This window comes from Hemicordylus capensis, chromosome 2 (assembly GCF_027244095.1).
Source record: "Hemicordylus capensis ecotype Gifberg chromosome 2, rHemCap1.1.pri, whole genome shotgun sequence".
Lineage (NCBI taxonomy): Eukaryota > Metazoa > Chordata > Lepidosauria > Squamata > Cordylidae > Hemicordylus > Hemicordylus capensis.
Genome location: NC_069658.1, coordinates 380,302,743 through 380,329,960, shown reverse-complemented (window position 1 = coordinate 380,329,960; position 27,218 = coordinate 380,302,743). Strand labels below are relative to the sequence as shown.

Here is a 27,218-nt window from a genome sequence, read left to right as displayed (position 1 = left end):
ATGGTGCCACATTCTTTACTTACTGTGTTGTCAATATTAATTAATTGCACCATGTTGATTTTTTTTGGTACTTTCAGTCCAAACTGGAGAACCGGGATTATCGAGATGCTCAGGAATTTGCAGCTGATGTCCGATTGATGTTTTCTAATTGTTACAAGTATAACCCTCCTGATCACGAGGTAGTTGCAATGGCACGGAAACTGCAGGTAAAGAAAACTATTTCCTGCTTTCAATGTGTACTCTAAAAAAGTTCAACAAAACCTGGTATAACTCTAGTAATAAACTCTTGCTGGAGATTTAAACTGGCACAATATATTTCAAATGTTTGGAGCCTCTAGTTTCATTAATCTAGACAAGAATTTTCTCTAAAATAAATCATGTGTGTGTGTGTCTGTGTTGGAGTATCTGGTATTAAATGCATAGTAACATCTTAATAGCACTTTACCTCTGTCTGAAAGTCTATAATAGTTAAAGTGTTAATATTTAGGTTCCAAAAACTGTGGTGGTTCTGATACTGCAAGTGTTGCGACTCAGGGAGTGAGCACCCCCTACTGCTGGCATCCAAGTAGTGCCTGTGGGCTCACCCCCTCTCTCTGAGGTCCCAGACAGGAACCATATGAGCAGCTGCTGAAGAAAGAAAATGCTCAGGCCTTACCCTTTGGCTCAATGCCTGTATCAGGCATACAGAACCTGGTTAGTTCTCTCTCTTCTCCTTGCCCATGTCCCAACTCCATAAAGCCTTGTCATCTGCTTAGACCAGCTGCTTTTTAGTACTGAAAAGTACTTTAGTACTTAGTGGGTTAGTAAGTAGTGGTGGAGCACTTGCCCTAGTGTTATCTCTAATACGGCTTTTCCTTGAGCCACATATTATATAGTACAGCAGTTGAATAAGCATACCAAAATAAATGTTTGATGCTGAAGCAGAGCATGGAAAGTAGAATAAGTTCTAAAGCAGGCTTCCCCAAACCGCGGCCCTCCAGATGTTGGTGAACTACAACTTCCAGCATACCCAGCCACATACAATTGTGACTAGGGATGCTGGGAGTTGTAGTTTAGCAACATCTGGAGGGCCGCAGTTTGGGGAAGCCTGTTCTAAAGGAACACTCAAGCTTGGAAAAGAGATCTAGCCTTTGTTGAAGTCCTTTTTAGATCCATTTGACCATGGCAATTATCAGCTGTTCTCTGGTTTTCCACTTTGGGGCATGTGGCTAAGGAGGGTGGTGGCCAGGCAACCTCAGATGCTTTTGAATGAAGCTGATTATTTGGATCTAATTAAATCTGGATAGAGTCCTGGTTTGGAAGCAGAGACCACCTTGGTCTTTCCTCATTGATGAACTTTGCTGAGAAAGTGTGACTCTGTTGATTCTCCTGGATCTCACAGTGATCTCGATCATGCTATCTTTCTGGACCGCTCCTCTGGGCACCACTTTATGGCTGTTCCACTCCGTTTGGAGTCGGAAGATTAGTTCCAGAGCTGGGGACTGTTCTTTCCCTTCGGAGTTCTCCTATGGAGCTCTCCAGGATTTGGTATTCTCCCTCCATGCTTTTTAAAACTATATTTTTAATTGAATCGAGTTTTTATACATTTTAATTAAAACAATAATATGCAATAATTATAATGTGATTGTAGTACTGTATAATGCTTTTGGGGGGAAGTAGTGTAGTAAAAGGATTAATAAGAAAAGGGCTCAATTAGGTCTTAGTCTGAACCTTCAGACATACGAAGTAAACTTTTAAAAATTGTTTTACATGATCAGTCATAGCAGATTAGTTTAAATCTCTTTGGAAAATATTGGAAAGATGAGTTACTACGGACATCCCCCATGCTTTTTAACATCTACGTCTTTTTAACCTCTACATGAAGCTGCTGAAAGAGACTCTCTGGGGTTATAGAATAAGGAGTCATTTGTGTACTGATGCCACAAGTTCTATTTCTTCTATTCATCAGAACCATGTTTCCCTGAATGAATGACTGGGAGCAGTGATGGGCTGAATTAGGATGAATAAATTTAATTTCAGTCCAGACAAGATGGAATTGATGGTGGAGGGGGACTCAGTACACTGATTATGTGCAGAAATACACGTTCTTGATGAAATTGTACACCCCACCCCCAAGGGCCAGAATTTCAGCTTGTGGTAGTTTTAGACCCAGAATTGTTCTTGGATTTGCAGGTACTGGCTTTGATTCAGAATTCTTTTTAGCAGCTTTGGTCGATTCACCAGTTGGGCTCTTGGCTGGAAAATAGAGCCTTGGCGACTTTGAGACTGGGCTCCTATAATGTGCTCTGCACATTGATTATACTACAGTTTGTTGTACAGTCTTCTCCAGTGACTACATATAGATATTAAAGAGCAGGAGGAGGAAGATGGAATCTTGCCGTATCACACAGAATAAGCCCCGTAGGTAGAGCAGCAGCTGTACTGGCCAGCCAGGTAACAGCGAAGCCAATACAGTCTATACATCCAACTCCCAACTGACTTACAGTGCAATCCTATGCATGTTAATTAGGAAGCAGGCCCTACTGTGTTCAGTGGGGCTTACTCCCATATAAGCATGCTCAGGATTGCAACCTTAGTTTTCCCCAGATTGATTTGATGCTGCTGAGAAGCCAAAGAGAATGAGCAATATTACACTTGCCCTGCCCAACTACAGATGCTGATAATCCACCAAGGCAATAAAAGTGGTTTCTGTTCCAAAGCCTGCTCTGTACCCAGAATGGAATGGATACAGAAAAGCAGCTTCCTCCAAGAGTTTCTGGAGTTATCCCACCGTTGCCCTACCAAGAAATGACAGATTGGAAATAGTTCTGTAGTTACACAGTTCTGTGGGATGTGAGGAAGGTGTTTTCAACTATTAATACAATAGGCATTAATACAAATTTGCAAATAGAAAATTATCCTGTATTATTCTAAAGAAGTGAAATGCTTGTCATGGTGGGTCAGGTGTGTTTGTGTAAATAAGGTCTGTTGAAATTCCTGAAGTGGGGGAACTGTAGCACTTGGTTTTTTCCACAGGAATGAGTGGCAGCCGCTTACTTATGAAAGACTAAAGGGCCCTGTCAGGTCAGAGCCAAAGTTGTATCTGGGGTGTGGGGCAAATCCTGACCACTTTTTATGTTCCAGATTAGAGCCCATTTACTTTGTCTCATAGAATTCAATGGAAGCAGTTGAATCAACTTCTGTCTGCATAGCCCAGATCATCTTCTGTTTCTTGATCATGTGAGTGAGGAACCGACTTTTGTATATGTCTGTTATCATGTCTTATCCAGGATGTATTTGAGATGCGCTTTGCTAAGATGCCAGATGAACCTGAAGAACCTGTGATTCCAGCTTCCTCACCAGTAGTGGTGCAGCCCCCACCCAAAGTGCCCCCACCTTCATCCAGTGATAGCAGCAGTGACAGCTCCTCTGATAGTGACAGCTCATCAGATGATACTGAAGAAGAGCGAGCTCAGCGGCTAGCAGAGCTCCAGGAACAGGTAAAATGTTTGTGTATCCTGCTTGAGAATCTGGACAAAAGAGGGTATTTTATTTGCTTAGCAGCACAGAGACTGACCTGGACACTCTGAGTCCAGCTTTTGGAACCCAGTTTCAAAAGTGACATGCCTGTGTTATCTTAATTATAGTTAAGAGTGTTCAAATGTAGTGCTTAATCCTGGAAAAGCAGAGTGAGGGGACTTTTGCACAAAAGAGAAATAGCTGAAAGGAAGGAACATAAAATCATACAGCCTGCCAAGTTAATAGCCAGCCTAGTATTTTATCCATACCAACCCTCTGTATCAGTGAGCTGTGTCTCAAAAGAATTTGAGAAAAGACCAATATGTTTGTCGGCTTTGTTTTGACTTGATAATTCTTTCTGCTTAAAATATCTCCACTTTTTGATGATTAAGCTTAAAGTTGATATCTGAATTAGCCAGATTTTTCTTTCTGAATTCAAGTTGCACTTCCAGATTAGCTATGTGAATTTCAACTTTTTCTATCAAAAAGAAGGGTATAAACAAAAGTGTTCAGAATAGATTTATTGGATCCATGTATGTCTGGCATGCTTTTGCCATAGCCTTCCTCAGGAACACAGAAAAGACTTCTTGGTACTTCTATGACATTCTGCAAATGTAAAAGCTTGAAAGCACAAATCTCCCAACTAGAAGGAAGGATTTGTACCCGGAGACCAAAGTAAATGCAAGTGAACAACCAATCCTAGAACCCTCTCTTTCTGCACTGGCTTTCTGGGAAATACAGGCTCTCTGTTCCTCTCTAAGATTAAAGCAGACAAAAATCCTTCCTTGTCACCTCACAGAATAATCTGAGCACATGATTATTGAGCTACTTATTTTGAACTGGCTATTCGTTTCTTTTTGGGGAGATTAGCTTTGGTTCACATTCAAGTCAATTGAGATACTTTAAGTTCAGGTTCATTTCTGGATCATTGGAAGGTGGGTGCAGTTGGCGGGGGACTCTCTGAGCTTGTTTTCAGATTTGGCATCAGATTCTCCAACAATACATATAGCCTGGGCCTCCCAGCCCACCAGTTTTTGTACTGCACTGCTCTACATATCGAGTAAGAAAAGATTTCAGCAAGGGATTAGAAGCCGTCATTGGCCCTGTAAAAGTTCTCAAACCTGTAGCAACTATACATTTCTAAGAGTGGTGAACATATATCCTTCAAATCCAGAGGGCACGAGTTTTCACCCCAGGTCTCACATTTTTACTCCAAGAGGCAGGCAGCACTTACTTCCACACAACTTCCTCTTGCTTATACTTTCACACTACTGGTGTGAAAGAATTCTGGAGCATGTGGGCCACTCTCTCTCTGCACCATGCTGAAGTGGAAAGAGATCCATGCTTCATTCTAATATAAGAGTTCAGTGGGCACCACTGAGATAGCTTGTTCCCCTCCCCCCCATGCTAGTGGGAGATACACGGGGGGAAAGAAGATGATCCCATTCTGCTGAGTTGGTCTGTGCTTTCCTTGAAGTCTGAAGTTTAAAAAAAAGCATTTTAGTCCTGCCCTGTCCTGATTCATAGATAGCCTGCTAGTGCAGAATGAGTAGGTGACTTTGATAAGATTGCACACATTTATTTCTGTAAAAAATAATTAGATGTGTATCGAAGGAAATGAATGATCCTCCATAAGACAAAATCTAGAAATAGGACCAGCCAAAAAGAAACAAAATGTTAAGCAAGCTTTCAAGTTGACATACCATCAAAGGGGAGTCAAATATTTTATTCCATTCTGGGTAAAATAATCAGTGAAAGGAAAAGGTCAGATCAAAATTGTCTTGATCTTTGTGTCCGCTTCCTAGCTGAAAGCAGTGCATGAGCAGTTGGCTGCCCTGTCCCAGCCGCAACAGAACAAACCAAAGAAAAAAGAGAAGGACAAAAAAGAAAAGAAAAAAGAGAAGCACAAAAAGAAGGAAGAAATAGAAGAGAATAAGAAAAATAAAACCAAGGATCCACCACTTAAGAAGGCCAAGAAAAGTAACAGCAGTAGCAGTAACTCAAGGTCAGCCCTCTGTGTGACACTCTTGTCTTTTTTGTTTATATTTCTTAAATCAAAGAATGGTTAGAGTGCGGTGAGGAGTATAGCAGAATTTCCATTATCTCTACCTCAAATATCTAAAATCTCTAGTTGAATTAACCTGATTTTCAACCATGAAATATTCTGACACCGTAACGGCAGTTAAACAGCACTACCATTTATTTGAACTACAATTTTTAAAACCATGGATATCTGTTAGGCTATTGGCATAGCTGAGTATGTAGGAAAGTATTTTGTTTTTAGAAGGTCTTTTTCTAAATATTAATGTTTACTCATTCAGCAACTCCTACAGTAGTTGCCAGTGTCAAAAGTAGACTCTGAAAGGCATCTTACTTGTCAGAAATTCTTAGTATTAGTGAAATCACTTTAAACAACAAATGACAGTGTGGCTTTTAAAATCCTAAAGTTATTTTGCATGTGTAATATAAGAATATTTAGGCCTCAAATATACTTATGTCACTTTGTATTTATGACTTATATTCCATGCATTTATGTTGAATATTTATTTGCCTCAATATGGTTGTGCTTTCATTGAAACGTCAAAAGGCCTGTCAAACGTCAAAAGGCCTGTCAAAAGATACAGGAAGCATCACACAGAGATAACTGGATACACATTTGATCTGGATCATGATCTGTTGCAGTCATAAGAATGGGTTCTGTGCCTGCATGAGACCATTCAGGCAGAATTTACTAGCTCCTCAGAGTGCTTAGCTCCACCCCTTGCACGTGGTGCACATGCTTAGTTGGGGTGGGCTAGTATTTTCTCCTCAGTTCCTTTCTGACCACCATTGTGTTGGCACCTCAGACTGTTAGCTCCTCGGAACGACTTTTTTCTGTGAATTTGAGAAAGAGAAACAGACAGTTAAAATTACTTGAACTCTGACTGGACCTGACAATTCTTATCCTCTCTAATAAAAGCCTTGGTGTCCGTCCGTGGACGGACACCAAGGCGTGTGTTCGTGCCTCCCTGGCCTGTTCTGCGCCTGCGCGAAGCGCAGGCGCAGAACAGGGCAAGGGAGACACGCTCGCCGGCACCCAGCAGCCATCTTGGGCGGCCAGAAGCGGCCGCCCCGAAGAAGCTGGAGAGGAGGCGGCGGGAAAGTGACCAAGGCGGCGGCAGAGCCGCCGCCTCGGCCAAAATAGATGGAGGCCGGGGGCGGAACGGAGGCCATGTAACCTTAACAAAAAATTTACTCCCGCGGCCGCCGCCGCCGACCGCCCACCCTCCCTCCCAGCTGCCGAGTCCCCCTTACCCTGGCCGACTGCTGTCGGCCGAAGACAGCCCTTAATTTAAGAGGCCGAGAGGAGCTCGCAAGCAGAGCTCCTCTCTGTGCAAAGCCTCTTGCCGAACTGCCGCTTTGGGCGCTTGCGTCCCTTGCGCCCAAAGCGGCAGTTCGGCAAGAGGCTTTGCACAGAGAGGAGCTCTGCTTGCGAGCTCCTCTCGGCCTCTTAAATTAAGGGCTGTCTTCGGCCGACAGCAGTCGGCCAGGGTAAGGGGGACTCGGCAGCTGGGTGGGAGGGAGGGTGGGTGGTCGGCGGCGGCGGCCGCGGGAGTAAATTTTTTTTTAAGGTTACATGGCCTCCGCTCCGCCCCCGGTCTCCGTCTCCCCGGCCTGGCGGGGGCAAATGCCTGGGCCGATTTGGCCCTTAAAGGTAGGGGGGGAACGGCGGAGGGAGGGGGAATGGCGGCGGGGGTCCAGGAGCGCCGTTACTAGCGCCCGTTATTCAACGGGCCAAAATTCACTTGTTCTTTATGATTCTAACTTGTCTAAATACCCTATGGACTACTTCAGACTGTTTATCGATCTTCTGATAATTTTGAGTATTGCTGTACTTATTTCGTTTATTATGGAAAAATAAAAAGACTTTCAGGTGTTGTGCCTGCTGTAACTCAAAACTTCCCTCAGCGGACGATCACGAGCTCTGTTTATTATGTCTCGGTAAAGGACACAACATCTCTAGCTGTGAAACTTGCCTCACTTTTTCTCATCAAACAAGAAAAAACAGAGCCCTTCTCTTGCAAGCCACATATGATGAGGTGTTGCACCCCGGGATGCCTATGCCAGGGTCCCTGGCGGATGCTCCCGTACCCTCAACACTGGGTATGATATTGAGGTCGACATCGGGATCGATGTCAAAGTTGCTGTCAGGATCTGCTGTAAGGCAGTCTAAAACCTTGATGGATCTCACCTCGACATCTATGACCGCACCTTTTAAGGCCCCGAAGCTGCCTTCAACTCACCGGAAATGGCATAAGTCCTGGCATGGGGCTGCCATTGCCTAAGGAGTGCCGCTCTCCAAAAAGCACCGTGATAAAGTCATTAAGACTGGTCGTGATCAATCGTCCACCCCTTCATAGACAACTCCTTCACCAACAACCTTACAGTCTGTCTTGAGCGTACCTTGATCTCGGCCATCAACGCCGGATGTTGTGATGCTCGACTCCTCTTCATTGGTGATCCGACGTCCAGCTCCAATACTGATACGCTCGACACCGACTACGGTACTGTTGACTCGAGGCTCTGAACATTCCTTATCGACTCAGACAGTTCCGAAGAACAAGGGCTTAGTCCCTTCAGGACCCCATACTGTCATCTTGACAGATGATTATGAATCTGATTCAACTTCCAGTGAAACGACTTCTTCAGAGCATCCTGATGACCCCCTAATTAAGGTGGTACCAGGAGATAACATATCTCCTAATGATGGCTTCTGCACTGGGTTTGCATTTTAAAAAGCAGTCTCAAGATGTGAACGACCTTGTCTACAAGTTCTTTGCCTCGTCGTGTCCAACTCAGCCAGTACAGCTTCCAAAACGGCTAACATTATAATACCCTTATACAAAACTATGGTGCAACCACACTTGGAGTACTGCGTACAATCCTGGTCACCACATCTTTAAAAGGACATTGTTGAACTGGAGAAGTTACAGAAGAGGGCAACCAAGATGATCAGGGGCCTAGAGCACCTTTCTTATGAGGCAAGACTACAACACCTGGGGCTTTTTAGTTTAGAAAAAAGACGACTGCGGGGTGACATGATAGAGGTCTATAAAATCATGCATGGTGTGGAGAAAGTGGAGAGAGAGAGATTCTTTTCCCTCTCACACAACACTAGAACCAGGGGTCACTCCATGAAATTGATTGCCAGGAGGTCTAGGACCAACAAACGGAAGTACTTTTTCACACAACACGTGATCCACTTGTGGAATTCTCTGCCACAGGATGTGGTGACAGCCAACAACCTGGATGGCTTTAAGAGAGGTTTGGATGACTTCATGGAGGAGAGGTCTATCAATGGCTACTAGTCGGAGGGCTGTGGGCCACCTCCAGCCTCATAGGCAGGATGCCTCTGAGTACCAGTAGCAGGGGAGTAATGGCAGGAGAGAGGGCACATCCTCAACTCGTGTCTGTGGCTTCCAGCAGCATCTGGTGGGCCACTGTGCGAAACAGGATGCTAGACTAGATGGGCCTTGGGCCTGATCCAGCAGGGCTGTTCTTATGTTCAATCCTGCCAGTGATATCCACAGCTGCTAAATCCGCAGACCTTTACCCTGACTTCTAAAAGATTAGAAAATTTATACAGAATCCAGGAGGACAATAATGACTTTCTTTTGAAACACCCTCCCCCCCCAACTCTGTTGCGGTTGGTTGTGCTTTGTCATCCAAGACCAGCAGACATCATACAATGCCTGGGGACAAAGAGGGTCGGAAATTAGACATTTTGGGTCGAAAGATCTACTGGACATCATGCCTGGTGGTGAAAATTGCAAACGACACTGCCTGTTTTGCTAAATATATCCACTTCCTTTCGGATGAGCTGCATCAGGAACAAGATGATTTTCCCCTAGAGGAGTTCTTAGCAAAATTCAATGAAGTCTATTCTGAGATTATTCTCCTGACAAGGCAACAACTCAGCAATGCCAAGCACCTTGCAGAAACTGAGTCCCATACACTGACTACTGCCGTCATGTTGAGCAGATAAAGTTGGTTACGTTCCACTGCGCTTCAACAAGATATGAAGGATCACGTGGAAAACCTACCCTTTGATGGGAAAGGTCTCTTCTGTGAGACTACGGATACCACGGTGGAGTCCATTAAAAAGTCAAAGCTTACAGTGAAGACCTCTTCAACATACAACCATATACTTCCAAGTACCGCCAGTTCGGCCCAAGAACATATGCCTACAAACAAATAGATAAAAAGGATTTTTGGAAGCAATACCAACGCTTCAATAGAAAACCCTATAATGAGAGAATGAGAAACACTCAGAACTCTCGCCTGAAAGCTACCAATGTGAGCAAGCAGCATCTATCAGGCCAGTCCATTGAACACCATAGTCCAGAAGTTTCTGCCATTGACTGCACTGCTGCCTCCAACATCAGGCTGGCAAGTCATGCCTTAGCATGGCTCAACATAACATCAGATGGCTGGGTCCTACACATAATTCAGACTGGCTATGCAATAGAATATATGTCCCAGCCACCTTTCGGTGGAATCAAGTATACTCCTGCTTCTCCCTTTCTGATGGAAGAAGTTCAGTCTCTCTTGGACATAGGGGCGATATTGCCTGTTCAGTGGACAGATCAGTGTCGGGTTTTTTACTCCTCCTACTTCCAGGTCCTGAAACGGGACTGAGGCCTACGACCGATTATGTATCTCTGACAACTGAATCATCATGTGGACGTACACAAATTTCGCATGATAATGTTGCAGAGGATCCTTCCTCTCCACGGGAAGGAGTGGTTTGTGACATTGGATCTCCAGGACGCGTATTTTCACATCGGGATCCAACAAAATCACAGACAGTACCTCCATTTCACGGTGGGTCACCAAGTTTTCCAATACAGTGTCCTCCTGTTTGGTCTAGTGACAGCACCCCATGTATTCACCCAAATGCATGGCCATGATTGTGGCACATCTCCGGTCATGAGTGGTCGTCCTCTTTCCATATCTTTATGACTGTCTTCTGATGGGAAGCATAGAACATCAGTTAGCTTCGCATGTCATGACAGTGTTATGCCTTCTGAAAGACCTAGGCATCCAGGTCAACTGGGCAAAGTCCAAACTCCAACTGGTAACACACATTACCTATATTGGGGGCATACTCGATGCGGATGCACATCGTGCATTTCATCATGGCACATCGTGAGCCAGCGTGGTGTAGTGGTTAGAGTGCTGGACTAGAACTGGGGAGACCCAAGTCCAAATCCCCATTCAGCCATGATTCTAGCTGGGTGACTTTGGTCCAGTCACTTATCTCTCAGCCTAACCTACTTCACAGGGTTGTTGTGAAAGAGAAACTTAAATATGTAGTACACTGCTCTGGGCTCCTTGGAGGAAGAGCGGGATATAACTATAATAATAATAAATTTCTCCCCATGGAACATTTCTTACGATTCGCAAACCTGATATCGACTTTCCTGCAGCGCTCCAAACAAAAGGTGCACAAAATTCAGAGACCTGATGGTCTCATGCAATTCCACTATTCACTTTGCCAGACTGCATCTGTGATGGCTGCAGCTTTGTCAGTTTCTGTCAGTTTTCATACCCATTGTGGACAGTGCCCAAATGTTGCTGACGATTCCAGACCCTATTCTGATGTCACTCCATTGGTGGACAAAGGAGGCCAACCTTTTCAAGGGGGTACCCTTTCAAGTACCACAGCCATCTGCCTGAGTCACAATGGATGCCTCCATGCAGGTCTGGGGGGCACATTGTGGAAACCTTCATGCTCAGGGACTGTGGTCCCCAAATCAACATCAAAATGCATATCAGCTTCCTGGAACTACTAGCAGTATTCCAGGCCCTCAAGCCTTTTCAACCATCTCTAGCTGGCAAAGTTGTGCAGATCAGCCTGGACAACACAATGACAATCGCCTATTTGAACTGGCAGGGAGGGACTGTCTCCCGCTCCCGGTGCATGCTGAGCCAGCAGATTTGGAACTGGGCCATTGTTCAACAGATGACCCTGACTGCCATCCACATCAAAGGTGTGGAAAACACTCTGGTGGATCACCTCAGCAGGTCTCAACTCCTTCTGCATCAACATGAGTGGGAGATCAATTTAGCATATCTTCATTCAATTTTCCAGGCTTGAGGCATTCCAGACATCGACTTGTTCGCAACAGCATTGAACAAGAAGTACCCCCAGTGTTTGAGGGCCGGCATTGGCCTCAACTCCAGCGTGGATGCCTTCCGATTCCATTGGGGTCAGAAGTTTCTTTGCATCTTTCCTCCTTATCCTCTGCTGAACAGTCCTGCCCAAAATCTTGCAAGGTGCAGAGTGTATATTGATTGCTCTGTGGTGGCCCTAGCAGCCATGGTTTCAACAGACATTCAGACTGTTGAAGGGTCGCCACAGGCATCCGCCTCAACACAGAGATCTTCTAACTCAGGAGGACAGCATGCACCATAATCCTGACTTCAAGACTCTCAACCTGACTGCCTGGAGGATAGATTCTTAAATGATATCCTCCTTAATGAACGTAAAGTATCCACTCGAGTCAATTCTAACAGCAAGTGGAAGAGATTTTGGCTGTATGCACACAGACATGGTTTCCAGCCTAACTCTGCCACTTCCTGCCAGATACTCCTGTACCTTACGGCCTTGAAACAGCAGAAGTTGGACAATGTTTCTATCAAGGTTTATCTGCCTGCTGTATCTGCCCGACATCCCGGATGGGATTGGAAGACGGTCTTCTCGCACCTGGACTCTAAGAAATTCTTAAAACGGCTCAACAACCTCTACCTGCTTATTAGATGGCCTACTGAACTGTGGAGCTTGTCACTCATTTTGTCTGCTCTGACAGAGCCTCCATTTGAGCCCATGGCAATGGCTCTTCCTAAACTTGTGGCGCTGAAAACAGCCTTTCTCCTGGCCATAACATCAGCTTGGAGGGTCAGCAAGTTAAATGCTCTCCACATTGACGTCCCCTACACCAAATTCCATGACGACAAGGTGGTACTTCGTCTAAATGTAAAGTGTGCCATCAAGTCGATTTCAACTCCTGGCGCCCACAGAGCCCTGTGGTGTTTAGACCTAAGATAGTTGCTGACTTTCATATCAACAGTGAAATGCCTCTTTGTGGCTTACAAGGGCAAGGTGAAAAGTTGCCAGATTTCCATACAGAAACTATCCCATTGGATTGTAGAACTCATTTTCCTGGCCTACAAACTTCAAAAGGTGGAGCCCCTTAAGATTATACGGGCCCACTCAACCAGGGTTTACACTACCTCTGCGGCCCATATGGACGGCATCAAGCTCAAGGACATCTGCACTGCAGCTACCTGATCCTCTGAACATACTGTTGTCAAGCGTTATGCCTTGGACCTTCGCAATTCAGCTCAGGCCAATTTTGGGAGGGGTGTGCTCAAAAGAGTATTACCATAGCATACTTCACCCGTCTCCAGGCTGACAGCTCATTAGTCACCCATTCTTATGGCTGCAATGGATCACGATCCATATAAACAGGTTGCTTACCTGTAACCAATGATCTGGTAGTGATCCGTTGCAGTCATAAGACCCTCCCGCTGTCCCCACTGCACTATGCAAAGTGACAACTCATATGTTTATAAAACATGCACTACTGCTTACCTTATTGGGCTGTGGATTGGTTCGACATGATAATTGCATCCAAATGTCAGTCCTTCAGGAACTGAGGAGAAAACACTAGCTCACCCAAACTAAGCAAGTGCACCACGTGCAAGGGACGGGGCTAAGCGCTTCAAGGAGCTAGTCAATTCTGCCCAAATGGTCCTGCACGGGTGCAGAACCCATTCTTATGACTGCAACGGATCACTACCAGATCATTGGTTACAGGTAAGCAACATTTTTACAGTGAAAATGTGCAGTCTTTTGAAACAGGTTCTGGAGTTCTGCCTACTGTATGTGTGTGTTCACTGTCTGAAAGTAAAAAAAAAAATTGGAAACAAAAGGATGTTGAGTTAAATCTTGTGAACAGAATCTGCTGGTTTTTTGGCGGGGGATAGCTTATAGTGCTGTACAGAACTATGGTGATGAGTAAATGCAAGTATAGGGAGTATGTAGGTATGGATTAAGTTTTGTCCCTTGAATAGATTTCTGAGGTGATCCATGTTTCCTCACAACTGGTTCTTCTGTGCCTGCACACTAGCTCTGTTGAGGAATCCATAGCTCTGATAGGTGCTCTTTGGCATTCTGAGGTGCATGGATAGCATTGGTTAAAATAGGCAGGAGAGCACCTTCCCTCTCAATTCCTTCTTGTCCTTCTGCAACGCAAAGGTTCTTGCTCCTTTTCCCCTTGCTTGTTCCTGTGGAAAGAATTGTGCTTACTTATGGATGTCAACTCAACTTGGACTGTTCTCTTGTCTATTCTCTACGGATCATCCTCCAGTTTGGTCAGTTCATGCTTTTTCGTTTTTTCACTTTGGCCTGTCCTGCGATAACCCCTTTTGGATCTCCCTTCAAATTTGGTGATCCAGTGACTTTCTGGCTTTGACTCGGTATAACCCTCACTACTCTTTGCCTCATGGACCTTCAGAAAACTTCCAAGCACTGTAAGACCTGAAGAGGTACTTTACCATCCTCTGACAGGCATGATGAATGCCTAATCTGTTTGGGGGAGAATCACAATGTGAATGCTTGTAAAATCTGGCTCTCGTTCTCCAGACGAGGAAGTGCAGAAAACTGGGGCTCAGCCTCTCTTTACAAGACTGCACTCCAACCCTCAGCATTCAGGCCAAGTCTGTCGATGACACTGACTCTGATCCACCCTTGATCATTGATGTTGGGATCATCTGCATCGACCACTTCAATGTCGAGTGTCTCCAAACACCGTGATGACTAGACCTTCAAAAAGCCAGCATCCATTGACAAGGGTGATCGTCATGCCCAAGAAAAAGAGGAAACTCGATCTCCCAGACTCTTGTGACCAGCCTGAGCCCAAGTGATGTTATTCCTCCGAGTTGACATTGAAGTCGACACCAGGAATGGCAACTAGTTCTTTGTCACATACCCTATCGCTGTCCATCGCCCAGCCTCCAGGGACATTCTCTCCAGCACCTGGGCTTGTTCAAGCTTTGACATCGAAGTCAGGCTTGACATTGACGCATTGGATCTCTTCGAAATCTTCCACGGTTTCGGCCTCCACAACTCAAGATTCTTCAAGTTTTGACATCTGAACCATCGACCACCTCAACGTTGGGACCTTCCACTAAGAAGATCCTCCCTATCAATGTCGACAGTAACGTATCTGTCTTCAACCACCTCATGTTTGTGCCTGTCCAGCATTTGATATTGACAACATTGATGGTGCATATGTCTCTGGTGCTTTCCAAGTTGCCTTCACCCGTAGTGACCTCACCATCCTTGATGCCTGGCCACTCCCCTCTGGGAGATGGTTCGTGCTCTGACAAGGAGCGCTGTTACTCCCTACTGGACCCTTCACCTGTTTCCTCAGTTGTGTCACAACACCGATAGGATTCTCTGTTGGGATTGAACACTACCACCCCATCTGCCCCAACCTTGAAAGGATTCCTTTTGACATAGGGATTGGATGATGCTGATTCTGTTCCTACAGTGCCTCCTTCAGTCTCAACTGTAAGTCAAATCACCAAGTTGCTCGCCAGTCTACTCATGGAAGGAGTGTTACCATTTCTCTGCTCCTCATCTGCCTGTACGTCCACTCAAATACCATACCTCTCTGGGAGTTCTTGACCCAGGTCATGTCTGCATGCACATGACCTGGTATAGGGGCCAGATTCTCTCTGGAATCTTTACCTCTCCTGGTCTTCCCTATGACTTTGAGGCTTACCAATGGTCGAAGGCTGTGAAGCTGAGAGGGACTCCTGTCTGAACCAGGGGCATCGGCTCCTAAGTAAAAGCCTTTATCTGAATCCTTCAAATGCCCAGCTATACTTGCAGTTTTGGCTGCTCATTCTGTGCCTGTGATGCAGTCACCAATATGGGAGCGTGAGCAATCACAGGACCCTGTACACCCTGCTGAGGAACGGCCTCTCTTTGAGGGTGAATGTAACTCTTCTGCTGCATCTGATGAGGAGTTGATGCAAACTGAAACCCCATCTGACACTTCGTCTGATGACCAAGTAACTGCTGTTCCATCTGAGTCACCTATTGAAGAGATCAGGTTTTATCAGGTTCAGGTGACAGAGATGGCCAAGGCCTTGGGCCTCGAGATACAGACTCCCAACTGCTGAAATCAAAGACCCTATCTATGACTTTCTTGCCACCACCACATCCGCTCAGTCTGCAGCTCTGCCCATGCTGACTGTTTTAACTGGCACATCAAAGATTTCATGGGATGTTCCAATTCCATGACGACCTGAAGGAGATTGGAGCGTCCTTACAGGGTGCAGGAGATTTCTTCCCCTTTTTGTTGAAACACCCGGCTCCTAATTCTCTTGTAGTAGATTGTGCTCTACGATCTAAATCTGGACAAAACAACTTAGCTCTGGTGGACAGGGAAGGCCGCAAGCTTGATGCGATGGGCAGAAGATTTTATTCAGCATCCTGCCTGTCGTGTGTGTGTGTGTGTGTGTGTGTGTGTGTGTGTGTGTGTGTGTGTGAAAAATCCATCAATCTATATATGGGATGATTTGAAAGCCGCTCTACATGACCTTCCTGACTTTTTTCAATCCAAATATATGGTGGCTTTGTTCAAATCAGTGGACCTAACACACCAGCACCACCAAGCACTTAACTGAAACTAAGTCAAGGTTGCTGGCTAGTTCTTTCTCTCTTCACTGCCATGCTTGGCTACATTCAGCTCCACTTGAGTCCAATATGAAGGACAAAATCAAGAAGTTGCCATACATCTCGGATGAGACTATGGAAAAATCTCGTTTCACAATGAAGACGTTTGGGCCAACTTCACAACAGTCTTCCTTCAGCCAAAGGTACCACACCTACAACAGACAGTGGTATCAATCTAAGCCCCAAGATTGAAGGGATTTCTGGTGCACCTCCCCGATTTTACCTGAAGAGATCTTTCCAGCAACACTAATGCTAACCTCAGAAGGCAAAGCAGCAGGACCAGTCTAAGCAGCCTTTTTGATGATGAGGCCCTGAAAGTACCATACACCCCCCCACCCCAGTACCATCCCAACAGCCTTGCCCCTTACCTTTCCTCCTGGCATCAGATAACATCCAATGCCTGGGTGTTTGAGCATAGTTGTCTCTGGCTATGCCGTTGAATTTGACTCTCTACCTGTGTATATAGGTATAAAATGCACCCACTCAACTCCTGCCCTGGAGGAAGAAGTTGTTATGCTACTTGAGAAGGGTGCTCTTGAGCCTGTTCCAACTGGGGCTATGCAAAGTGGTTTTTCCTCTAGGTCAGGGATTCTCAAACTTGGGTCCTCAGGTGTTATTGGACTTCAACTCCCATAATCCCCAGCCTCAGTGGCCTTTGGTTGGGGATTATGGGAGTTGAAGTCCAATAACACCTGAGGACCCAAGTTTGAGAATCCCTGCCCTAGGTGCTTCCAGGTTCCAAAACACGACGGGGGGCTTCGCCCTATATTGGACTTGAGAAAGCTTCACGAATATGTACATGTAAGCAGGTTCCAGATAATCTCCTTGCAAGCCATTCTCCCTCTAATGTCGGAGGTGGAGTGGTTATTGATGCTAGACCTAAAGGATGCCTATTTTCTTATGCATGCAAAGGATGTCTGGACTTGCAGGCCTATAAGCACATGGTACTACTATTTGGCTTATCTGTGGCACCCCACATTTTCACTAAGTGTTTGGGTGTGGTTATTGCCCATCTGCGCACGTAGGGCATTTCCATTTACTTCTACTTAGATGAATTGCTCATAACTGGGAAGTGTGAAACTTCCCTTCGCTCTGATGTTCAGTATACTCTGTTTCTTCTCGCAGATCTGGGCCCATTAGTTAATTTCAAGAAATCCAACCTATAACCTCAGCATCATCTTCCTTATATTGGTGCTGTCCTGGATGCGGTCTCCAAACATGCCTATCTCCCAGTCGACAGGAAGACTTCTATCATCAACCTGATCTCTGTCTCCCAAGCAGAGGGCTCACTCCATCCAATGCCTTCTAGGCTTGATGGCCTCTTGCACAACCACAGTCACACAAGCTTGCCTGAAGATGTGCAGATTTCCAGCTCTAGTTTCTCTCCATTTTTTGCCAAACCTAGACAAATAATCCAAGTGCTGATAACACCATCTCATGCCATGCAATCCCTTCAGTGGTGGACTATGCCTGCTTCACTATATCAAGGCATTCCATTCCACCTTCACACTCCATCAACTTCACACTCCATCAACACTGATAACGGACACTTCCTTTCAGGGCTGGGGAGCCCATTGTTGCAATCAGCGATCTCAAGGCCTATGGAACATCCAGCAGTAGGGGCTCCATATCAACTTCCTCACACTCCTGGCTGTTTTCTTAGCCTTGAAAGCCTTTCTACCCGTTATGCAGGGCCATGTGGTCCAAATCCACTTGGACAACACAGCAGCCATCACCTATATAAACCATCAAGGTGGCATTGTGTCGAAATCCGTAAACAACCTGGCTCTATAACTCTGGGAGTATTGCCTGACGAATGGCATTCATCCCATGGCTCTCAAGGGGGCCAGCAACACTATTGCAGACTCTCTGAGCAGGGACCTCTCCACTCTTCATGAATAAGAGCTGAATGAAACTGTTCTTCAAAATCTCTCATATCTGGGGCACACCCAAAGAGGACTTATTTGCAACTCAGGACAGTGCCAAATGTCAGCTTTTCTGCTCAAGGGCAGGTGTGGGACCCAGAGATCCCTGGGAGACATGTTCCAGGTCTCTTGGAAGAAAGGCTTCTTCTGTCTATTTCCCCCATTTTCTCTGCTCTCCAAGGTTCTAAGCAGAATCCTTCGAGAACAAACGCAGTGCAGCTTTGTCTCCCCCTGGATGTCCAAGGCAACCCTGGTTTTCAACCCTTCTGAGTTTGTCCATGGGCTAACATCACCGACTCCTGTTCAGAAGGGACCTGCTTTCTCAGGAATCTGGCCAAGTTCTTCACCACGCCTTAGGGACTCTCAGCCGACAGCATGGAAGCTAAACTGTTAAACCAGATCCTCCTCGATGAGATGAAGGCATTCACCAGAAAAAAATACATGTGTAAGTGGAAACGCTTCATGTCCCATGCCTCATCACACAGCTTTGACCCCTTCTCAGCTTCCATCTGACAGATCTTTCTGTACCTCGTCTCCTTTAAGAGAGTGGGATTTTCTAATACCTCACTGAAGGTACACCTAGTAGCTAGGCAGTTCTCAAGTTTGCCATCTGGGGTGAGATGGCCGCTCAGTCTTTATCTACCCAGATTCTATGCATTTTTATAAGGGCATTAATAATCTTTAACTTCTGGTGAGATAACCTGTCGAACTGTGGAGCTTGTCTCTAGTATTTTTGTCTGAAGTACCCTTCAAGCCCTTGCTCTCCTCTTCCCTGAAGCATCTTTCTCTCCAAGCTGTTTTCTTAATAGCCATTACATCGGCAAGGCAGGTCAATAAGTTCTCTGCTTTAACGGCTGACTAGTCCTATACAAAATTCTACCCAGACAAGGTGGTATTTCGCCCTGACCCCAATTTCCATCCAAAGGTGGTTACCGACTTTCACATCAATAAGGACATTGTACTACCTACCTTCTTCATTAATCCCTCAATACCTCTGGAACGTTCCATGCACTCTCTGGACATTTGTAGATGCCTCCTTAACTACCTGAACTGGACCAGGCCCTTCCATAGATCTGACAAGCTATTCATCTCCTATTCTGGTTCCAACAAGGGATCTGCAGTTTCTCCTGACAGACTCTCCAAAGGGCTTTTGCCATGTTTTCCTGCTACAGACAACAAGGTGGCCAGAATCCGGGCCCATTCCACCAGGGCCAGGGCCACTTCCAATAGCCCACATGTCCAGGATTAGTATGACTGACATCTGCAAGGCTGCCACGTGGTCCTCAAACTTGTCATTTGTGAGACACTATGTAATGGATCTCTGCCCAGCTGCTGAGGCCAACTTCGATCAGGTGGTTCTCAAGAAAGTGCTCCGAATGCACTAGCTCCCATCTCCATAGGAACATAGGAAACTGCCATATACTGAGTCAGACCATTGGTCTATCTAGCTCAGTATTGTCTTCACAGACTGGTAGCGGCTTCTCCAAGGTTGCAGGCAGGAATCTCTCTCAGCCCTATCTTGGAGAAGCCAGGGAGGGTGCTTTGAACCTTCTGCTATTCCCAAAGCAGCTCCATCCCGTAAGGGGAGTCTGCATTAATGTAGCAGAAACTGCACGATGGATAAGATTAAATTGGCAGTATGTAGATGTAGTTCCTACGTAATGTGTGCTTACTAGCTGTTATGGTATTGATAATCAGTCCAGCTAAAATAAGTAGGTGTATGTGTAGGCATATTGGCCTTTCATCCAGAGAACCACAAGGGCAGATTGCACTCTTGTAAGTGACCTTTTCACTCCTCCCTCACACCCCATATCACAAGCAGCTTTTTTACTTGTTTAAAGTCAGGGAAGTCTAAGTCATTATTTGTGTTTTGTATTCTGAAAGTAAGCTTTGCCCAAATGCTCATCCATCAACTTCTCCTCTTTAAAAAAAAAAAAAATCTACTCATCACTCTAGTTGTACTGTTCACATGCTGAAAGAATACTTTGCAGTAGAACCACACCTTTTAAGTGGGCAATACATTTTACGAGCACTCTTTACCAGAGCTCTGTAAAATAGGCCGGTGGTATTTCCATTTTGCAGGTGCGGGTTTGTAAGGTTGCCTATTGTGTTAGTGACTGAGAGAAGATTTAAACTGTAGACTTCCTGACTGACAACTCACATTATTGGACACTACCATGTCCCAACTCTTAACACTAGCAAACCTTAAATGTAATTAAAGTCCTATTTCAGAATAGCATGGTGTTGCTTGTTTTTAAAATCTTGGAATAGTTTTGTTTCCTATAATAATGCATTATAATTGTTCTTTAAGTAGTAAGAAGGAGCCTGTGACTGTGAAGAACACCAAGCCACCTCCTGCTTATGAGTCTGAGGAGGAGGACAAATGTAAGCCAATGTCTTATGAGGAGAAAAGACAGCTGAGCCTGGACATTAATAAACTCCCTGGTGAGAAACTAGGCCGGGTTGTCCATATCATCCAGTCAAGAGAACCCTCACTCAAAAACTCCAATCCTGATGAGATTGAAATTGACTTTGAGACATTAAAGCCATCCACGTTGCGGGAGCTGGAAAGATATGTAACGTCTTGTTTACGGAAGAAGAGGAGACCTCAAGGTACCTTTCAAGCTCAGAGCAGTTGCTTCACATTCCAGCGATGTGTATTAAACCTCTTACCACTGTATAGAGATGGGGGAACATGTTAGTATTCAGGCACTATAAACTCATGCAAGAAAAAGAGCCCCTCATTCCGGAGTTGCAGCCTTTCCAACAAGTGGATTAGTTTAATAACAGATGTACTAGATGTTACCACTGGACTTCATCTTGATGGCCTCTCATATTGGCCATTGGATCTTAGTATTCCTCTACTTAAGACTACAGTACAAGTATTTTCCTCAGATAACTATAAAAACACATTTCTGTTATACTGAAGTATTATATGCTGTTACAGTCTGCTTTGTAAAAGAAAAAAATGCATTTTTATTTGATCTGAAAGTGTTTGCTTTGGGATGCAAGCTCACCGCAACTAGATACACAAGCCTTTTTTTTTTTTTTAGGGTTGCTTCCAAGACAATGCAGGGTGGTATCTGGTAAAGCAGTTGATAAACACCCTTGGCTATTCTCCAGTTCTCTGAAATATTAATATGATTTGACTAATTTCTGATAACATTATTTAAAGGAATAGTAAAGCCTTTTAAGAGAGTGGTGCAGCAACAGATGTAAAGATTTTGAAGTAGTTGTTGCATAGAGAGCAGGATAGAGTACAGCAGTGCTAAACTATGAGAAATATCTGAGTGGCAGTTTGGAAAACCTTTTGGGGGTAGAATTTGTTTTGTATTACTTTTCTAATGTAACAAGGCAGTTTATTTTCTGCTTGCCTTCATTGAAGCCTGGGAAAGAAAACAGCAGCAGGAAAGCAGGTTTCTGTGTCCTTTGAAGTAATGCTTCAGTTAACCTAATTAAAGAATCTGCAGAAATCTTCCTTGTGGAGAGAGAAAAAGAAGCAGGAGACCATAGTGTTTAATGGGAATCCTTCTACGTAGCACCAGTGGGTTCTGGATTATATTCTTATCCAATGACAATATTGTGCTATTATCTTGTTGCAGCAGAGAAAGTGGATGTAATTGCTGGTTCCTCTAAAATGAAGGGGTTCTCCTCCTCAGAGTCTGAGAGCACCAGTGAGTCCAGCTCCTCCGACAGTGAAGATTCAGAAACAGGTTAGATGCAGATTATTTAAAGACTCAGTCCTATACCTGTTTCCTGTATAAATAAATATGTTTTTAGTACTGGCTTGGTCTTATTAATTTTTTTTAAATCTTTGTAATTAAAACAATATGCAGTAAAGTTTTTGTATGTGACACTTGACCTGTTTGGACTCAACAATATGATAGAGGGTGTTGCATCTAATTGTTAAAAGAGCACTGAACTGTGCTGTATTATTTTAGGATGATGGAGCCACTTTATAATTTATGCCAGGATGCCATTTTATCTCTATAATGATTGAGATTCTCAGTTTCAGGCAACATCCTTTTCCTTAACTGGCTTCGCATCTCACTGAAAGTAAAATACACTTTTCTTAGATAACATTAAGGCAGTTTGCCTGGAACTGGTAGAAATAATGTGTGATTGTATGTGAGAAAAATGACATTGAAAAGTTCCTGTAAAAACAAGTTCAGGGCAGAAATGTTCTGAGAATGCTACAAGCCTTTTCCTACAACGATTTTAAGAAAAGTGTTCCTGGTTTGAATTAATACTGTCTTAGTTTGATTTTTTTGCCATTAGTTTTGAAAGGTTTACATGTTTCTCTTAATTCAAAAGGCAAATGGAGTCAGTTCTTGTAAAATGGTAAAATTGCCCCTTATTTGAGTTGATACTCCTTATGGGACCCCAACGGAAGGTTAGATTCCTCATGGTGCACTTTTTGCCAATAATAAATACTTGTAAACATTATAAATAGTCCTTAGAAATATGGCAAAATTTCTACTTGCTGTCGCATTGCCATATTAGTCCCGTTGCTTTAACTTAGGTACAGACAGTAAAATGTATGAGAGTAGATTGTCTTTTAAAGGTTTTATTCATTAAAACAATGACTGACATTCCCCACAGTGGAATGCTGGCATTGGGGACCCACCAGGGCTGCCACGCACATGGAAGGCATCCCCGTGGTTTTCCCCAAGACTTCATTTGTGCTGCGACTTAAAAACAATTAAGCCATGCAGTTGCACCAGCATTCTGCTGTGCAGAATGTTAGCCACCATTTCAAAACAAACTTGCACTCCTAGTGTATTGGGAGTAGAAATTTTAGGATATATATTTTCCAAATCAAATTAATGTACACAGTAATGGAAAAGGTCAAGGTATGATTAGGAGCTGTGTATAATATAGTAAACTGTGCTCAGGTAAACCTCTGGAGGATACTTTCCTACACCACGAAGCCAGGCTTCATATAGGAAACAAGAGGCCCACCTCCTACTATCTGCAGAACTTTGTGAAGGTCCTAGAGATTGGTTATGTATATAAAGGGGAAAGAGAGATTCAGGTGAATTTTTTAAATTGTAGGCTTCTTGTATGTTGGCTGAGGTGATAAGGATTTGGCTATGCAGTTACACTTCAGAAGCTGCTTTCAGCTTTAAAACTGTATTCAGACATATCTGATCCTCCATGTCCTTTTTTTTGTTGCCCCTAATCCCTTCGGCTGCCAGCTAGGAGGAATTTCAGTAGCAACTTTCTTTAAATGACTATTGTAAAGTTTGGCTTTTTGTGGCACATATGTGTTCCTCTAACCATTCTAGTTATCTGTAGATATGTGACCCAAGTAGGGATGTGAAAGCCTAGGGGGAAAAATATTTTCCTTTTTTCCCCAAGAAAAAATGGGAAATAACATGTTTTTTCCCTCGTTTGTTCCCTAGGCCTTCACATTTCTAGACCCAAGTATTTTAAATAACAGCATAGCTTTGAAAAAGACATCTTTCAGTTGGTGTTTAAAACTGAAATTTCAATGGGCTGGAATTCTGTTCTTCATATTATTCTATTATTGATAGAAAATGGTCTCTTGCTGTTGAGCAGACATTGAGACAAAGATCCTTAAATGGAAGAAGAAAGTGTTATCTTGCGCTGTCCAGATTTTATGTTTGGATTTGGGGAGGTTTTTTTGTTAAATCAAATTTGTTCCTATTGGACTGGATTTAGAATTTTTATCATGCTTAGTAGAGGCATAGGAGTAAATTGAAGCGCAAAGTTTGAGGGCTCCAAAACCATTCATTTTAACTGCGTTTTTGTCTTTGTTTTAGTTGATAATGATTGTAGACAGGAGGATGTTAATTTACCTGATATAAATTATCGTATATAAGCAGTTATCTAGTGAGCAAAATATATACAAAGGACACAGTCCAGAGGGACTCATACACACCAAGAGATTTCCTTTTTACCAACTCTCAGCAAAGAATGTTAAAGACAATTCTGCTTAAATTCTCCTGAACTAGAAAAGTCGTTTGGGGATTTGGTGAGGCAGCATTTCCAAGAGAGACCATCTGTAGTGCATATTTGGTATTTTCCTTTGAGTTTCCCTTTAAAAAAGAAAAGTGCGAACTCCCTAAACTGTTTTTTAAGCTCACAGAAGTTTAAGAAACACTTGGGGGTTTTCTGGGGCAGTTGCTGAGAAGAGAGATTTTGGAAACTTTTATTTTGCATGTATAGATGCACCTCTAGGTATCATGGCCAAATTGACAGTGAAAAGTTTTTTTTTAAAGCCGTGATCAAGTTAGTATTCAACAAATAAAAAGCAAATACTTAAATGAGATCAACCGAGGTATAGGAATACTGGCATAGAATAGGGGTTTTTTGTTTGCTTTTTGTTTGGGTTGGGTTTTTTTTTAAGCTAGCATGCTATCTTGCTTCCTCCATTCTATTGTACTATATTTTAGCTTGGCTTGTTTTCAGAGACAGTAGTAGTTCTGTATATAGCCAAACTCTCATACTTTTTGTAGGTTGTAAAATTATAGTGAATAGAGTCCAGAAAAGTTGTTGGTATACAAAATTTTGCATAAAAATATTATTGTACAATGTCAGGCATTTCAGAAGCCGCATCCGATATGTGAGGGAATGTCCAATTCAAGGGACAAATGTAATTTTAAAACTTGTTCATCACCTACAGATACTACTTGGAGTATCAAATTAAATGAAGTGTCACTGAAAATATTGATTCTTCTGCTGTTACCCAGTCAACTAAGAAAAGCACTTTGCATCTAAGAGCAGAAGTGTACAGGAGGGCCTCAGTATTTGCTGGGTTTCCGTTCTACAACACAACCGCAAATATGGAAACCACAAATATCAAGGCATTGCGGCAGTGAGAAGTTGGGGGTTAGGTTTCTGGTCTGGGTGGAATATAAAAAAAAAAATCGATTTCCTTGGGGAAGACGCAGGGGGAAGCTGCCTACCGTATTTAGCTGTTCCCCCTGACTTGCGCTGTGCCCTGGAATGCACCCAAATTGGCCAAAAATCACCATTTTCCCCGTTTCTTTCTTTTAAATGGAGCCATTTTGAGGCTCTGAAACACAAAATGGAGGCTGGAAATGACCTCTGCGGTTATTTCCGGCCACCCCCAACCTGCAGATATGTGAGGTCAACATGATTTCCCCCCTGTGTATGCAGAGGTTGGGTGTCCTTTACCTGACCACGTATACGCGAATCCACAGATAATGAATCTGCAGATATCAAGATTCTTCTGTACTTAAATTATTAGTAAATCCTCCTCTACTTCACTCTTTTCATGAAACTGGAAGTGTATGTTGCATGTATTTTTTTTAGGTTGCTTGTCTGCTGACCTTTGACTTGGTTCTTCTGTTAGAAAGTTAAAGAATAAAGCCTTGGGATCTACAGAAGGGAGGCATGTATACAGGGAGACCTGCATGCAGCTACAACCTTGTTTCTTGATTTCGCTTCAGTAATTCCCATTGCTGAAGAAGCAAGCTGTATTGTGCATTTTTAAAATTATCTTGTCTCTTTTGCCATGGGAACTGCTTCAGTTTAATCAGGGAAACAATGTTCCAGCCACATGTGTGGTTACTTCTCTCCCAGTGTGCATTTTATTCTTTTGAACTTTAGCCAAAGCATTTGCAAATGTCTCTAGTACAAGACAGCTTAAAGTTTTGGGCACAGAAAAAGAAGATAAAAGCCATGAGTAAAATTTTCTTTTAAGAGTGTCAACCAGCCATCATTTGTACAGATTAATACACTTATTTTGATGATGAAGCTAGTTGCCAATAACAGAAATATAGCTAGACTCTTTTGGAACTTTTTCTCATTGAAATGTTGACAAAACAGAAATTATTTTAAAGACTCTAGCCATTGGAACAACAATGTCCCAGTAACAGAATTGTAATTGTTTTAACATAGAGGAATAGCGTTGCATGTTTGATGTGCTATAATGTTAGTTTATGGTACTTCTTTGTATTAAACAATGCCGATGCTGTTGCGCAAGATTGCTCTTGTGCTAATAGGGAAAATTGTGCAATTGCATTTACACAACAGTCCAGCCATTATTTCTAATGACTAGCATCATGAAGATGCTATTGTGCAGTTTTCCATATTAGTGCAAGAGTGCTCTGCTGCAATAGCACTGGCCTTGTTTTAGATGTCTGCAGAAACGCAAGCAGTGCAGAACCCCCCGCGGTACTTTATGTGAAGAATGAGCATATGTATTTAGTGCATGATTGGTGCAGGAATATACTGATTTAAAGAAAAAATATAGGTCGACCTCATTAATCACAGTACTGCTATTTGCGGTTCCACGTATCTGTAGTTGCTTAATTGCCACTCAACCTCATTATAAGTGGATACAAAAGGGTATGCATGTATACATGTATCTGCAGTTTCAGGATGGCCAGAAATTACCTCAGAGGTCATTTCCAGCTGCCATTTTGTGGCACATTTGGTTTTTTAAAAGCATTTTTCTCCTGCAGTATTTTGCAGGAAAATGGGGCAGTTGGGACTGGGGGGCGTTCTTGGACAGCTAGAGACCCATGAAGCATGGTAGGGCACTTTATTTAGTGAGGTTTTGCCCCTTTTGCCCATTTTCCAGTCTCCAGGAACCTAATCCACCCCATTATCTGTGGTTCCATTATCTGTGGTTGTAGTGAACGGAACCTCCACAGATAATGCGGTTCACCTGTATGAGTAAAATCTTACTACTACTTATGTTAGTAGTATCTAGTTTCTCTAGGATATGGAGAAATACTATAGATCATAGTAATTTCCCCCTATCTTTCTACTATGTAAGCCTCTTTGGGAATTTTAAATATGTTTATGCAGTAGATATTACATGTGTTTTAAATTAGGTACAATGGCTGACATCCTGACAAACACAATGTGGATACTCCAGGAAGATGCATCCAGGCTGCTGAAAGCTTTCCCACTAGACTGCAGTGCAAGGGGAGGGGGGTGGCAATGTTCACTGATCTTCTCTGCCTCAGGGGTGTATTTTTGGAAGACACAGGACACTTCCGAAG

The 27,218-nt window shown here is 43.6% G+C and overlaps 1 protein-coding gene across 6 annotated transcripts in view; it reads left to right on the top strand.

Annotated features, from left to right (window-relative positions):
* The window catches only part of BRD4 (bromodomain containing 4), a 138,915-nt gene that overhangs the window by 90,044 nt on the left and 21,653 nt on the right, over positions 1-27,218 (top strand). For 5 of the 6 annotated variants that reach the window (XM_053294383.1, XM_053294384.1, XM_053294381.1 and 2 more), the window contains 5 exons: positions 78-206; positions 3,270-3,479; positions 5,304-5,503; positions 20,528-20,829; positions 21,819-21,929. In XM_053294383.1, coding sequence (XP_053150358.1) covers positions 78-206; positions 3,270-3,479; positions 5,304-5,503; positions 20,528-20,829; positions 21,819-21,929 — 952 coding nt within the window. The remainder of the gene's footprint in view (positions 1-77; positions 207-3,269; positions 3,480-5,303; positions 5,504-20,527; positions 20,830-21,818; positions 21,930-27,218) is intronic. The other variant, XM_053294382.1, reaches the window with a different exon arrangement.